Source organism: Herpailurus yagouaroundi, unplaced genomic scaffold, assembly GCF_014898765.1.
Source record: "Herpailurus yagouaroundi ecotype Mexico unplaced genomic scaffold, PumYag 67690, whole genome shotgun sequence".
Taxonomy (NCBI): Eukaryota; Metazoa; Chordata; class Mammalia; order Carnivora; family Felidae; genus Herpailurus; species Herpailurus yagouaroundi.
Window position 1 is genome coordinate 2,650,989 of NW_024420490.1, and position 17,016 is coordinate 2,668,004.

Here is a 17,016-nt window from a genome sequence, read left to right on the forward strand (position 1 = left end):
ATCAAAGTGGGGTCCCACCTATCGTCCTCAATCTTAACCCCATAGGCTTTTATGTTATTTTTCTAACATTAGTTTAGTTTTCATAATTTGTAATTATTTTTCCTTTTTCTAACAGCTTTATTGACATATAATTCACATACCATACAATTCACCCACTAAAAGTGTACAATTCAATGATTTTTAACATATTCACAGAGGATTTCAGCTATGACCACAATTGATTCAAGAATATACCTTATCCCCTCTAACCATCATCCCCTAATACCCTCATCACCTCCCCACCAGCCCTAGGCAACCACTGATCCATATTGTCTCTTTAGATTTGTCATGTTAATGGAACCATACAGTATGTAGTCTTTTGTGACTGGCTTCTTGGCTTCTTTCCTTAGCATAACATTTTTAGATTCGTCTAGGTAGTAGCATGCATCAATATTTCATTTCTTTTCATTGTCAAATAATTCCATTGTATGGATATACCACATCTTATTTATCCATTCATCAGTTGGTGGATATTGGTTGTTCCTTTTTTTTTTTTTTTTTTTTTTTTAGCTCTTATGGATAATGCTGCTCTGAGCATTTGAGCATTTGTATATGAGTTGCGTGCATGTATGTTTTCATTTCTCTTGGGTTATATATCTAAGGATGGAATTACCGGGTCATATGGTAACTCTGCATTTAACTTTTTGAGGAACTGCCTGATGATTTTCCAAAGTGGCTGCACCATTTTACATTCCTACCAACAGTGTATCCTCACCACCACTTGTTATTATCCATCTTTTTTGACTATAGCCATACCTAGTGGTATTTCTTTGTGGTTTTGATTTGCACTTCCCTGATGATTAATGATGTTGAACATCTTTTCATTTGCTTATTGGCCATTTGTATATCTGTTTTGGAGAAATATCTAATCAGAATCCTTGCCATTATTTATTATCCAGTTCTAAGAATCCTTTATATATTCTAGATATAAGGACCTTGTCTGATATATATTTTCTGTTATCTTTTTTTAATCCTGTCCATTGGAATGTAAGCTCCCTATCAGGAGAGAGACCGTGTGTGTGTGCGCTTCCCCCTCCCATCTCCAGTGCATATCAGAGGCACAAGAAGAATGGAGGAATGGATGGCCACAGTATTGTGTGCACAGTAATTCTCACACCTTCTAGCTACCACTTAGGCAAAGCAGCTCAATAGTATTTGTCCCACCAGTTAGGCCAGTTCCCAATGGAAATAAGACCAAGAATGGCCTATACTCAGCAAAGTGTTCCCTAATTGTAGTGACACTGTTGATAGCCTACCCGGCATCGACTCCCAGCGGTCTTCCCTCAAAACAGAACCGTGGACTTGTCCTGGCATCTACTCTACCCCCACATGACCCATGGGATTCCATCTCCCCCATTCTAAAAGTTGGTCCTGACTGGTCTAAGCCAACATGATAAGCCTATCCCTCTTGGCTAATGAATGATCCAAGAACTCAGGTTTAAACCTACTTTAGCTTTGCCTTTGGAATGGTTACTAGTTCAGAGGTGGGCAAGTGATCTGTATTGATCCAATCAGACCGAAGAAAAACTTCCATGTCTAGGAGAGATGCGTGTTGCCTCAGCTGCAGCTGGTAGCCATCTTGCATCTATGAGGGAAACCAGCCTAGGACAAGGTAAACACCCAGAAAAGGGTAAGGCCAAGAGAATCCCAGGGATAGTAGAAGCCCTGATTATACCATGCCTGGAGCCTGCCCAGCCTCTGAACTACCTATTATCTGATATAACTAGTTTCTTTACTGTTGAGGTTGGTTTGAGTAAATAACAAGCAGAAATTTTGATTCTTCCCAGCCAAAAGCATCACAATTGATACACCAATTAATTCTGGTATAGATAGTCTGCATCTTGGGGAACCTATGCTTCTCATGTGACAATCTCAACAGTCACTCTTAGTAATCATGTGACACTAAGGCTCTTGCTCAATGTAGATTTCCAAAGAGGTTCCCAAACCAAGAACTCATTATGTGATACCCAGAGATGCATCCCTAACCTGAGAGACATACGGTTCAGAAGATGTAAGTTCCCTTTACCCAAACCTTCCAAAATAAAGGGCAGGGGGTTAAGGATAAAGATGATGACCTTACCTTAGTCTAGGAGACAACAGTTAGGGTAACATAGAACCCTGATAATGTCCCTTGTGCAGATACTTAAAGATTTTGCCTTTGAAAAGCCAAGAAGGGCTGAGCCCAATGGATACCACAGAGCTGGACACCTTTTCCAGAGGTCCGCTTGTAATCACCGGAGTTCCTTTAACTAAGCATCTACATTCCATAGTAATTTAGTGTGTGGGCCATACCTCATACCGATGTCTGTGCCTTTCTTCTATAAAAGGAACATCACCATAAAGTTTCCCTATAAAGATACAAGAATGAAATTAAAATCAAAGTAATCAGTTTTGGAATCACATCGATAGCATATGTATGGGGGACATCTCTTTGATCTCTATCCATATGTTAGAGGCCCAAGAATTAACTGGACTCCAGATAGTAATCTAGATTTTCTTCTCTTACAGTACAGAATAGGAATAGCTTCAAAACCCTAAAACAATTCTCAAGTACGCCATCACCATCGCATAAAGGGAAGTCTCTGTTAGACAAGTTCACCGTGGAGTCCAAGAGATGTGCCCTCCTTTTATACACCTACCTGCAGTACTGAGAGGGGGAGTAACATCTGCACCATCCCTCCTGTGCAGATTCATAACAGGGCTCATTTTACAAAAGAACAAAACAAAACCAAAGGAACGGAAACGAAACTGAAGGACTTGCCCAAGGCCCCACCCCGCTGGCAGCACAGTTCTGTCTTGAACCCAGGACCCCCCCCCCACCCCCCGCACCTGGTCCATGCTTTCTCCACCACACCATCCACCTCAGTGTAGTGGCCAAATTGGTTTGCACTCTGCCTTAAAAATAAGCCTGTCCTTCGACTCTAACATTTGACCTGTAAGAATTTACCCCGGAAAATAGAAACAAAGAGAGTTCACCATGAAGATGTGCACTGCTTCATTATTTACCAGCGGACAATTGGAAACAAGCCCAGAGTCAGGAATAGAGGACTGCTGGATTAAATGAGAGCACATCTATACCAACAATTCTGGGGTTTTTTTAAGTTTTTAAAAAAATTTATTTATTGGGGCACCTGGGTGGCGCAGTCGGTTAAGCGTCCGACTTCAGCCAGGTCACGATCTCGCGGTCCGTGGGTTCGAGCCCTGCATCGGGCTCTGGGCTGATGGCTCAGAGCCTGGAGCCTGTTTCCAATTCTGTGTCTCCCTCTCTCTCTGCCCCTCGCCCGTTCATGCTGTCTCTCTCTGTCCCAAAAATAAATAAACGTTGAAAAAAAAAAATTTTTTTTTAATTTATTTATTTATTATTTTGAAAGAGAGAGAGAGCCCAAGCAGGTGAGGGGCAGAGAGACAGGGAGAGGGAGAGAGAATCACAAACAGGCTCCTCACTGTCAGCGTGGAGCCCATCACGGGGCTGGAACTCATGAACGGAGAGATCATGACGTGAGCTGAAACCAAGAGTCAACAATTCTTAACCAGGAGTGCATGGCTCACGATCACGTGCGGGGCTGCTAAAACATGCCCATGTCACTGCAGGTGCTGCAGCCCAGGGCAGCATGTGGGGCATGACCAATCTGGCAATGGTCACAGTGACCGGGGGGATGCCCAGTGACAGCAGTGTCAGGCGGATAGCAGTGGCATCCGTCACCAGACCCCTCTCAAGAGCGGGCCCCCCTGGATCATGTGCAGAAGCAGGACGGCACTGGTACCAAGCGGGTTTTAACACTGGAGCAGCCGGTGAGGCCAAGAGCCACCCCCTCAGCGCCAGCCATCATGACGCAGACCCCCCGCACACAGAGAAAACCCGCCAATGGTGCTGGAGCGCATCGTCCAACTACAACAGAATGGCCGGCAGTGCTCAGTTCAACAGGCAGGGGGTCACCAGACTCTCCAAGACGTCACGAGGCTGCAGGCAGGGTGTTCCCACCAAGACAGACCAAATGCCTCGTGCCTCCTTTGAGATTTTTGACTCGGATAAAGCTCGCATCAGTTGTATTCTCACATGACTGATATGATCATTTATCACAACTGAACTTCTATTTGCGATTTTGTCCCTATAGATGCAGCTCCTTGGTGATGATGTTAATGATAGTGAATATTTACCACATGCGTTTTAGAAAAGTTGGAAATAGGTGCGCACAGGGAGCTACTTTGAGAGAGCTCCAACATGCCACCGAGAGGGGGCTCGTTCACGACAGAGCCTTTGTACTCAAACTATCGGTTCATAAAAATGAAAGGAAAAATGGAAACTAATAGCACAATAATGCCCAGTTGGGGAGAAAAAAAGAAGAAGAAGCGTATGTATCATTGTGAAGTTACTGGACCTAACTTTGAAAGGATCCTGATTCTCTTATGACCTTTGACTTTGTGATCGATCTTTTCCTCCTGTGGGCCAAAATTTCCTCTCTGCTTTCTCCATTACAACAGATGACCTAGAAATCCAATAACAGAGCCTGCCAATATTGACAGATGGTAAGGAAAATGGCAAAAATCTCCACATTACAATATGAGGAATTATATATATTTATATATATGCTTTTATAAATAAAGTTTTATTGGGAAAGCCACGCCCCTTCATTTATGTATTGTCTAGGCTTGCTCTCCCTCTAGAATGGCAGTGTGGAATAGTTGTAACAGAGACTGCACCAGTCCCCTACGCCATTTAATGCATATGTGGCTTGGGTAAATTATTTCACCTCTCTGCCCCAGCTTCCTCATCTGTAAAATGGGAATTACAATAGTCCTATTTCATAGGGCTGTTGTAAATAAATCATGTGATTGCTATTGTTATCTCTAGACTAGGAAATCCAAGCAGGAAGATGATGGACATGATGGGGACTTGTCCCTTCAATTCTTATAACCAGTGTCTAGCACATAAGCAGGTAATCAATAAATATTTGTTTAATGAATGAGAAATATATATACAGGGGATATGATGAAATATGGTTTCAGAACTTTGGAAATACTGTTTTTTGCATTCAAATTCTTTCCCAATGGCTTACAAATCTGTCAAGAACGAATTAACAAAACTAATCCTTTGCCATATCCATGAAAAAAATTAAAATTTCCTTTAAAACTATATGTTGAGAATCAGCTCAGAATCTTAGCAGTCCAATTCTATTTGAAACCTTACAGGGCACAGGCTGACTCAGTCAGTGGAGCATAGGACTCTTGATCTCTGGGTTGTGAGTTCCAGCCCCACACTGGGTGTAGAGATTACTTAACATAAAATCTTGAAAGAAAGAAAGAAAGAAAGAAAGAAAGAAAGAAAGAAAGAAAGAAAACACCTTAAAAACAAAATCAAACCAAGAATGCTCATTCTGGGGCCCCGCCCCAGGGATTCTGATTTGGTTACTCTCAGGAGAGTGCCTGGGCATATGGGTTTTTACAAAGTGCCTCCTCCCTGTGCGTTCCGGGCTAGGAACCACTGATCCACACTGTCACTGAAAGTGCTGTAGGAGGACAGTCAATGACAAGGCAAGATGCTAGCTGCTGCTGAATGTGGAGGGTATCTAGGTGTGGAGTGAAAAGACTGAGGGGTAGAGACACCATGTTCTGAAGAGCGGTTCTCCAGATGGATTCATCAAGCGCACACACACCATGGCATGATCTTGGCCACAGGGGAAATCCTCCACAAAACAACAGTCTTCCTTTCAATCCTAGTCTTTCTGGAGACAAAATCGAATGCAACACAGGAGCACCTGGGTGGCTCAGTCGGTTAAGCATCTGACTTGACTTGAGGTCATGGTTTTGTGGTTCATGTGTTCGGGCCCCACATTGGGCTCTGTGCTGTCAGTGCAGAGCCTGCTTTGGATCCTCTGTCTCCTGTCTCTCTGCCCCTCCCCAGCTCATGCTTGCTCTCGCTCTCTCAAAAATAACATAAACATTAAAAAAATCAAATGCAACAGAGATTAAGTGCACATAAGGTTAAGGTTCCCTTAAGAAGTTAGGCGCCTGGGTGGCTCAGTCTGTTGAGCGTCCAACTTCGGCTCAGGTCATGATCTTGTGGCTCTTGGGTCCGAGCCCCATGTCGGGCTCTGTGCTGACAGTTCAGAGCCTGGAGCCTGATTCTGGGTACCCCCTGTCACTCTGCCCATCCCCCACTCATGCTCTGTCTGTCTCTCTCTCAATAATAAACATTAGGGGCGCCTGGGTGGTGCAGTCGGTTAAGCATCCGACTTCAGCCAGGTCACGATCTCGCGGTCCGTGGGTTCGAGCCCCGCGTCGGGCTCTGGGCTGATGGCTCAGAGCCTGGAGCCTGTTTCCGATTCTGTGTCTCCCTCTCTCTCTGCCCCTCCCCCGTTCATGCTCTGTCTCTCTCTGTCCCAAAAATAAAATCTAAAAAGTTGAAAAAATAAAAAAAATAAAAAATAAACATTAAAAAAAAATTTTTTTAAGAACCAAGTGCCAGCAAAGCTTTAGAGAAAAGCAACTGATAAAAGTCTTAAAACGCATAAAATGCTCCCAACATAGGCAGCAAGACACCAATAATAAGTACAATAGGTTTCTCAGAAACAAAAACACTTTGCCAATTTACATCATCTCCTTCTCTAATTTGCTACTGGGTAAATTCTGTCTCATACATATTATTTTTTCTCTCTTTCTTTCCTTCTTTCTTGAGAGAGAGAGGGTGCACGAGCAGGGGAGAGACAGTGAGACAGGGAGAGAGAAAATCCCAAGCAGTCTCTGCCCTCAAACTCACAAACATTGAGATCATGACCTGAGCCAAAACCAAGAGTCCGATGCTTAAGTGACTGAGCCACCTAGGCGCCCCGATACATAATATATTCTTTTTTTTTTAATTTTTTAAAATGTTTATTTATTTTTGAGAGAGAGACAGAGACAGAGACAGGACAGAGTGTGAGCAGGGGAGGGGCAGAGACAGAGGGAGACACAGAATCCGAAGCAGGCTCCAGGCTCCAATCTGTCAGCACAGAGCCCGACGTGGGGCTCAAACTCACAAACCGCGAGATCATGACCTGAGCTAAAGTCAGTGGCTTAACCAACTGAGCCATCCAGGTGCCCCCAAAATATATTCTTAATCTATGCATGATCCTGCCCACTCCCACTCTCGTGTTAGTAATCCTAGCAACTGAACCGGAGTTATTTTTCGCTCCTTTTCAGAGCCAAAATTTTCCCCTTCCAAAAAGCTACATAAAGCCAAAAGGTGAAGGAAACCAAATGTCTATGGCCAGAAAAATGGATACACAAAAATGGTCCATACATACAATGCAATATCATTCAGCCTTAAACAGGAAGGAATTTCTGACCATGCTACAACATGGATAAACCTTGAGGCTATTACACCAAGTGAAATAAGCCAGCCACAGAAAGACAAATTCTGGATGATTCCACTTATACGAGGTCCCTAGAGTAGTCAAATTCATGGAGACAGAAAGTAGAACCGTGGTTGCTAAGGGCTGCAGGCAGGGGGAATAGGAATTTGTTAAACGGGTACAGAGTTTCAGTTTTGCAAGATAAAAAAGTTCTGGAGATTGGTTGCACAGTAATGTAAATATCCTTAATACTATTGAACTGCACATGTAAAAACATTAAGATGGTAAATTTTATGTTACACGCATTTTACCACAATTAAAGTATTTTTTAAGTTTATTTATTTATTTTGAGACAGAGCAAGAGGGACAGAGGGAGCACAAGCAGGGGAAGGAGACAGAGGGAGAGAATCCCAAGCAGGTTCCACATTGTCAGAGCAGAGCCCAACTTGGGGCTCGATCCCAGGAACCTCGAGACCGTGACCTGAGCCAAAATCAAGACTCGGACGCTTAACTGACTGAGCCACCCAGGTACCCCCACAATTAAAATTTTTAAAACTGAAATTTATACAGCCCCATTCTTGCCCCCACCATTCCCTCTTCCCCTAACTTCCCCTTTATCCAAACCTCCCATCCGCATTGTTTGCAACCTATCTTACTGAACTGCTCTCAAAAACCCAGCAGATCTGTCTTCAGTTGGGACCACAGTAACTCCCCCTTTCCCCATCTGTGACCTCTGTTCCTCTGTGCCTTCTGCTGGCCCCGTTTACTAGCTGTTTATCCTCAACTGGAGACACCTGCCCAGAGCTGTACCCTCCCTTCTTCCCCCACTTTCACTCCTAAAAGCCATCACCCATATGCTGTTGACCCACATTCTGTACCTTCTGATCCTTCCCTTTCACCTGGGCTCCACAGCTCCTATTTCCAGGGGGCTAGAGGAAATCACCCATGGCATGGACAAAAGGTAAAATCACTACCTGATGGGTTTTGTTACCTCTTTCCTCTTGACAGCACTGCCTTGCCTTTGCACAAATAGCTTTTAACTGCTGCACGAGTGTCTTAATTCGAGTCACTTCGAAGACTGTCCAGAACCATGCCCTGTGCTAATTAGGCACTACCAGGAGCTAGAACTCTCTGTGTACGTGCAAGTGTTTGCTGGTATTTGTCCAACGAAGAGGTTGTTCAGGGTGTGGATATGTGGTGTGTTTGGCTTGCATAGTGTTGGCAGACGCACGGTGTTTTAAAACTTTAAATACGTTGCCAACATTTAGAAACCATGAGATTTCTCATGAAACTCCAGAGTTCCAGATTCTGTTGAAAATTTAGACGACTGGCAACAGTGAAAGCACAGTCCTTCATGTGACTATCAGTTTTAGCAGTTACTCCTTTGATGGATCCAGTCCTTGTCAATTTGCCCCAGTCCCCACCACTCCCTACTGCCTCTCTGACTCTAAGGCCTGATTTAGCTGCCACTGATTGTTGAGCTTAAGCTGTGGCATCTCTTATACCTGGCTGTTTGACTCATTTACATTCCCAGCCCAGTCCTACGGGCCCAGCTGCTCAGCCCTATGTTGATTCAGTGTGTGTGTCCCTCCTCAAGCCAAGCGTGTGGTTTCAGACTGGCTTTCAGAAGCCAGAGTGGGGTCTACATTTCCTGCTCTCCCTGCTCTCCTTTCACAAGACACTCCGGAAAGCTGTGGAATCCTGTCCTGGGTCTCTCAGCACAAGGCAGCTTTCAGCTCCGCAAGCTGTTTGGGTGTTTCTATTCCCCCTTTAATTAAGGTCCAGCCATTTGGTATAGTGAGGTGGTCAAGAGCTCAGGCTCAGAAATGAGCTGAGTGACTTTCTAACAAATAACCTGGCTAAGATGCCTTTCTCTCTCGTGCAAAATTCGCCTGGGTCCTAGGGGTGTTGAAACAAATAACTGAAATCATGCACATGACGTCCTAATTACTGATGCTTAGAAGTGTGCAGTCAGGGCCAGCCACTATCTTTGTCCTTCTTTACTTATTACTTTTAGATTTTACTACACCGCTTCCTTAGTTTTTATAAAACATCTCATTTCTTTTAAGTATCTAAACTCCTCCTCTTTCCCTAGTTTTGTTTTTCATGATCTTTTACCTCAATTTGCTACTATAAAAATGCTAATTTTCTATTTTTGAAATGCGATTCCTTGCCTTTAACTCTACGGTTTTTTCCTTGCTCGAATCTCTTCCCCTCCACCCGGCTTAGTATTCTTATCCTATTTTTAACATCTCTTTTCTTAGATTTTTCTTTATGCTTCTGCCAGTCCCTATTAGCAGGTGGGAAGCAGAGAGACTAGAACGACGGGGAGGTCTGCTCGTCCTCACCCTAGGCTCACTGCTTCTCCCCTCCCACTGCCATCGCAGGACCCCATTCTTTTTTTTTTTTTTTTTTTTTTTGTATATTCATTAAATTTTTTTTTAATTGGAGTATAGTTGAAATACGATGTTATATTCGTTTCAGGTGTACAACATAATGGTTCAGTATCTCTATGTTATGCTGTGCTCACCACATTGACTCACTCACCATTGACTATATATATGCCCTATACTTTTTATTCCCATAACTTACTTACTTACTCCATAACTGGAAGCCAGTATCTCCAAATCCCCTTCACCCATTTTGCCCAACCCCTCACCCCATCCCCTCTGGCAACCATCAGTTTGTTCTCTATTTATAGGTCTGGATTCTGCTTTTCATTTGCTTATTCATTTGTTTTGGTTTTTTTCAGATTCCACAGTATGAGTGAAATCATATGGTATTTGTCTTTTTCAGTCTGACTTATCTCACTTAGCATAATGCCCTCTAGTTCCATCCATATTGTTGCATCTCATCCTTTTTACGGCTGAGTAATATTCCACTGTGTAAATGTACCACAGTTTCTTTCGGCATTCATCCGTTGATGGACACTTAGGTTGCTTCCATATCTTGGCTATTGTAAATAATGCTACAAGAAACATAGGGGTGTATATATATTTTTTTGAATTAGTGTTTTCGTTTTCCTTGGGTAAATTCCCAGTAGTGGAATTACTAGATCATATAGTATTTCTAATTTTTTTTGATGAACGTCCATACTGTTTCCCACAGTGGCTATACCAGTAGTGGGGCCCCCCATTCTTAATACTGGGTCATACCCAGGGGTGCCTGGGTGGCTCAGTCGGTTAAGCATCTGACTCTCAGCTGACAGCTCAGAGCCTGAAGCCTGCTTCAGATTCTGTGTGTGTGTCTCTCTCTGCCCTTCCTCCAATCACACTGTCTCTCTGTCTCTCTGTCTCTCTCTCTCTTTCTGTCCCTTCCTCTCAAAATAAATAAACATTAAAAAATATATATTAGGTCATATCCAGAACTTTGAGAGACATGTAGGTCTTATCGTATTGATGATATCCCCTTCACATTAACGATTCTAACAGCCACACTGAAATAGTGCCTTTTCTGTGCTGGGCACTGAAGGACCCACATGCATAACTGATTTAACCCTCAGAAGAACCCCCTGAGGCAGGAGGCATTCTGGTGTCCATTTTGCAGATGCAGAAACTGTAATGTAAGCACCTACACAGCCAGGTACTGAGAGCTGGGGCTGGGGGGGCCTCTGATGGGGCAGTGTGGCTCCTGCAGTGGGGCTGTTGGCCTCTCCACTGGTTCCCATGGGTGAAGTGCTGGGCACAGAGCCAGTCCAGTAAGGGTCACATAAATGCCTTCTGTTGTTGTGTCCCAGACCTGTGAGTCCCCATATCCACAAACACGCTAGCTAGCGAATGGTTTCCCCAGCAAAAGGCAGGAAGGAGCAGGGGAGAGAGCTACCCCGCAGAGTGGACCACCAGCAGGGAGGCGGCGAGGCTCGCCAGCTGGCATGCTCCCATTGGTCTCAGCACGACAAATTACCGTGCCATGGACTTGCAACGTCCCTAAATCCCCGGTGACTTCTTTTAGATTGTTTTGTAAATCACCTCATTAACCGAGCCAAAGCTTTTTGTATGGCGTGATTATTTTCCTAAACCTCCTAACAATCTAACCACACCAGGAACTAGAAGCTGTTTTTCTCTATCAATGCCTTGATAAGAGATAAGAAAGCAAAAGCAATTTGTCTAGCCGGTGAAAATTTGTTCCACCTTATCCCCTTGCCTTTCAGTGCTTTCAAATTGGAGATTGACCACTCTGTATCTCCAAGGCCACGTATTTAGCCCAGATCCTTAATGCGGGCACTCACTCAACACTTCCTGGTTGGCCTGTTGCCTGTTCTCTCCGAACAAAACCTTTTTTTCCCTTAGAGTGAAGCAGGGCCAAGCATTTTAGTCAAGTCCTCCTCCTCATCCTGACGAAATGCAAAGAAGATCCCCAAAAGGAAGTGAGTCTGTTCCTAAAGCACTCAATTTCCACTTGCTGCCAACATCATGCTCAGGAGCTTGACACAGCTGTGTCAAGTCTCACCGTCTCTTGTCATCTGCCCTGACGATGAGGGTCATCTTCTCAGAATTCTGATGGGAAATCACCAGTACCTGGTCTCCAGCTGGATAGACTGCACTGCAGAGGGCTTCTAATTCCTCTCAAAATGTGCCACATTCTCCACTGCACTGGACACCCCTACGGGGCAAAATGGCAGCCACTGGCTTTTTAAAAAACTTTTTAAATGTTTATTTATTTTTGAGAGAGAGAGAGAGAGACAGAGACAGAGACAGAGCGTGAGTGGCGGAGGGTCAGAGAGAGGGAGACACAGAATCTGAAGCAGGCTCCAGGCTCTGAGGTGTCAGCACAGAGCCCGACGCGGGGCTGGAACTCACGGACCGTGAGATCATGACCTGAGCCGAAGTCGGACGCTTAACCGACTGAGCCACCCAGGCACCCCATCATCCACTTGCTTTTAACGACCCCATCACCCAGCACTGTGCTCATGGGGTGGCCCTTTCCCTCCTCTGCCCACACCCCCCACCCCACCTCAAGTGCTCAGGTCTGCTCTGCACCCTTCTACCCCTACAGCATTCCTGTTTCTAAAAGCAAGGGCTCCCGACCATTTGGGTGTTGGTTTGGAGAACAGAGTTTCTCAAATTGCACATCAAATACGGGATTGCTTTAAACTGAGTCTACTCTAGCATCCCTACCAGTGCATACACACACCAGATTGTGCAGTAGTTTTTAAAGTTTATTTATTTATTTTGAGACAGAGTGGGGGAGGGGGACAGAGAGTGAGGGGTGGGGTGGGGTGATAGAATCCCAAACAGGCTCCTTGTCAGCTCGAAGCCCGATGCGGGGCTCCATCCCATGAACTGTGAGATCCTGACCTGAGCTGAAACCAAGAGTTGGATGCTCAACAGATTGAGCCATCCGGGTGCCCCCCAGATTGTGCAGTATTAAAACATGCTACCTGCACGGTCTGAAAAGCACGTTCTTTCTGGTAGGTGGCAGTTTGGTTTGAAAAACACACTTAGCACAAAGACATGCTCCCTTTCCTGGATGTCTCAGCAACATATCTGGGACCTGACTAAAAAAATGAAGCCTGGGGACGGTAATATTTTGGAAACTATAACCATCAAACAAGTTGTCAGCCGTCCCCTTAATGAGCTCTGAACCTTGTCTGAATTGCTTTGTATTTTACTACGTCCCCATCTCTCACACTCAGTTGAGAGCCACAAGCAAAACGATAAAGTTTATTTTTGGAGTCTTAAAACCCTCTCATAAAAAAGTTCCCTGGTGCTTTCCCTGGTTCCTCTCTCACCTGAGTCTGACCCACTCCATTCCAGTCATGCCTCATTTTTGATTTCTCACTCTTCAAAGCACTCCACTTAATTCTTAACCTGCTCTGCACCATCTCACCCTGCTTTTCAGATGTCATCTAATGAGTTAATCAACCAAGTAAGCGTGTCACTGTGCAACAAGTCCTGCCATCTATGTATCCAGATAAAATGTGGTTTTGAAAAATTGAGGGTGTGAGGCGCCTGGGTGGCTCAGTTGGCTAAGCGTCCAACTTCGGCTCGGGTCGTGGTCTTGTGGTTTGTGAGTTCGAGCCCCGTGTTGGGCTCTGTGCTTACAGCTTGGAGCCTGGAGCCCACTTCAGATTCCGTGTCTCCCCCTCTCTCTACCCCTCCCCTGCTCACGCTCTGTGTCTCTCTGTCTCTCAATAATAAATAAACGTTAAAAAAATTTTAAAAAAAGAAAAATTGAGGGTATGTAATTCACATGCAATGAAATCTACAGATGTGAAGGGTAGATAGAGCTGTTTAATGAGTTCACCAGTGGTAAGATGCATGTTTTTTTAAACATTTTTTTAAGTTTACTTATTTATTTTGAGAGAGAGAGAGTGAGTCAGTGAGAGAGGGGCAGAGAAAGAGGGAGAGAGAGAATCCCAAGCAGGCTTCGAGCTGTCAGCGCAGAGCCGGACGCAGGGCTCAATCTCACAAACTGTGAGATCGTGATCTGAGCCCAAATCAAGAGTCCAACACTCAAGTGACTGAGCCACCCAGGCACCCTAAAATGCATGTTTTAGGAGTTGCATTTTGGAGAGTGATTATAGCGGTGGGCTGTGAGGTCAGGGCCACCCATTCTAGTAGAAGACTAGAAACTATGTGAGAAGAGTGGTCCAGGCCTGTTCTGACCACCCACTGACCATGAGCCTTATCCTGTCACTACGTGGTATATTTAGGCAGGCAAGCAGACAAGTGGGGAGATACCCTGAGTACTTCCCAGGAGGGTAACAGCCTTACTGCCTGGGCCTTACACCACGTTCGGCCTGTGCTTCTTGGTATAGACTAGGATTTGGCAAGCCATGGCAACTCCGAGGCAAACCAGGAATCCCCTGACTATGTTCAGCCCTCGAATGAAGAATGGTTTTTACATTTTCAAATGCGTGGAAGAAAAAAATCGAAAGAATATTTCATGACGCATTAAAATTACATGAAATTCACATTTCGGCCCCCATAAATAAAGGTATACTGGCACACAGCCACACTTGTTCCTTTACATACGTGCCTCTGGCTGCTTTTACACTACAATGGCAGAGTTGAGCAGTTACATCAAAGATCGTGTGACCCCAAAGCTGAAAATATTTACTCTCTGGGCTTTAACAGAAAAAGTTTATTAACCTCTGGTTTAGACCATTTAGGTAATAGACTTTGGGCTGGTAGATCTCTCCCTTCCCATGTTTAAGTGTTGATGGGAACACAGACAGCATATACACAAATAAACCAACATTTTGGGGTGGGGGAACTTTCCACTTTGTAGTGGAAAGAAATGCAGTAATGTAGTAATGGAAAGAAAATGAAAAAGAAATGTAGTAATGAAAAGAAATGCAACAAAGTACAATAATAAAGGGTCCTTTTTGTTCTGCTAATAAAGCAAAAAGACAAATGATAAAAACACTAGCAAAGCAATCAGAGCAAGCAAGAACAGTACAGTGTAGTTCACATCATTATGAACTGGTTCACCTCTTCCATCAAACAATCTGGCAGAATTATCAGTCATAAATGTGTTCACACCCTTTGACCTAATAGTCCGAGTCCTGGAAATCTATTCTAAGGAAACAATCAAAAGAACATAAACACTGTGTCAAGATGTTCACATTACCATTTTTCTAACAAAATGCTGGAAACATCCTGAAGTGTTTAGAAATAAGAAATGAATCAGTAGGGGCACCTGGGTGGCTCAGTCAGTTAAGCATCTGACTCTTGATTTCAGCTCAGATCATCATCTCACGGTTCATGGGTTTGATCTCCACATTGGGCTCAGTGCTGACAGCATAGAGCCTGCTTAGGATTCTCTCTCTCCCTCTCCCTCTGTTCCTCCCCTGCTTGCACGTGCTCTCTCTCTCTCAAGATAAATAAACATTTAAAGAAAAGAAAAGATCATGAATATGCAATTAATACTTAGGTGAAGTGTTAGAGAAATGCAGTCTAGAAAAATATCTTGTTTGTGAAGACCTTTGAACCAGCTTTGATAATTTCCCCCCACACTGTCATTAGTCCTTTAATAAGCAAACGCCTTTGTAGACAAGGACAACACACACATACAGAACGCAGGACAGGAGTGAGCCTCTGGGAACACAATTCTTACAAATAGAGCAAATGATGATTAGCAGTACTTTGGTCCAAATCAATTTATACCTATAGTCTCCACTTCCAAAAACTCAAATTCAACTCATCTCGCTGCATACATGAAATATGTATAGCTGTTTGTATGTCAATCATGCCTCAATAAAGTGGTTAAAAAAAAGAAAAAAGAAAAATCAAATTCCTAGTTTTCATGAACCTTAGGGAACTAAGCACTCTAAGAAAAAAAAGGAATTTGTTCCTGATGAATATAAAAATCAGAATCACTTTAGTAATCCAGCCTTTGTGTCCACCAATATCTTTAGGCTTTGGCCCTATTCCAAAGTATTCTCTTTTACTAAAACAAAACAAAACAAAACAAAACAACAAAAATAAACCTTTACTTTTCTGTTTTTCCATTCAACCCAGAGCACTGCAATCACAGGCCCATAAATCAAATTTAAATAATGAATGAATAGCATCAAATGCTTTCCATCAAAACTATAAATTATTTTCAGAAGCAATGTAAGCAAATGTATTTTGTTCCATTTTGCAGAAATATGCTGATGAGGGGGCTGTGGGGAGAGCCTTACAAAAGTAATGGGCTGACTAGAGAAAAAATGCTGCAAAAGGAATACGCCAACTAGGGGGAAGAAATCCACAAGATACTATGGTGCTATTTGTTTTTATATTTTTATGACACTCAATACAGTCATGGCCAGTGCTCGTATTCGTATCTCTCATCTCCAACACGACACAAGTGCAAGGGCAAAACCTTATGCATCCTGAGGCTCACAGGTTCACACACTCATATGACATTTGCAAACTATGAAGCACAGTTTAAATTTAATGGCAGGCCTGGGGCGCTTGGGTGGCTCAGTCAGTTAAGCGTTGGACTCTTGATTTCGGCTCAGGTCATGATCTCACGGTTGACGAGTTTGAGCCCTGCGTCCAGCTCTGCACTGACAGCGAGAAGCCTCCCTGGGATTCTCTCTCCCTTTCTCTCTGTGCCCCTCCCCTGCTCTTGCGCTCTCTCTCTCCCTCTTCCAAAATAAATAAAATAGACTTTTAAAAAAAAATTAAGGCAGGCACGGAAACAACCCAAATGTCCATCAACTGATGAACATATCAACAAAATGTAGTCTAACCATACAATGAAATAGTGTTCAGCCCTAAAAAGGAATGAAGTGCTGATACGTGCTACACTGTACGTATACCTTAAAACATTATGCTAAATGAAATAAGCCAAACACAAAATATCATATGTCATATGGTTCCACTTATATGAAGTGTTCCTAACAGGCAAATCTGTAGAGACAGTAGATTAATGGTTGCTTAGGACTGAGGGGGGCCGGTCATAGCTAAAAGGAAACAGGGATTCTTTTCGAAGTGACAAAGATGTTCAGAAATTGACTGTCGTGGTAGTTGTACAACTCTGTGAATATAATAAAAAACAGTGAACTACATACTTTTAGTAGTTGAATTGTATGGTATGTAAATTATATCTCAATAAAACTATTACAATTTTTTTCAAAGTAGGCAAAAGATATTAATTAAAAGCAAGGATTTTTGTTCTCTAGTCAGCCCGTTACTTTTGTAAAGCTTTGTTG

General features: G+C 43.5%; 1 protein-coding gene across 1 annotated transcript in view; it reads right to left on the reverse strand.

Moving 5' to 3' along the window:
• Positions 1–17,016, reverse strand: part of CTPS2 (CTP synthase 2) — a 75,785-nt gene that overhangs the window by 18,471 nt on the left and 40,298 nt on the right. Inside the window, exon 11 of the mRNA XM_040468302.1 lies at positions 2,332–2,387. Coding sequence (XP_040324236.1) covers positions 2,332–2,387 — 56 coding nt within the window. The remainder of the gene's footprint in view (positions 1–2,331; positions 2,388–17,016) is intronic.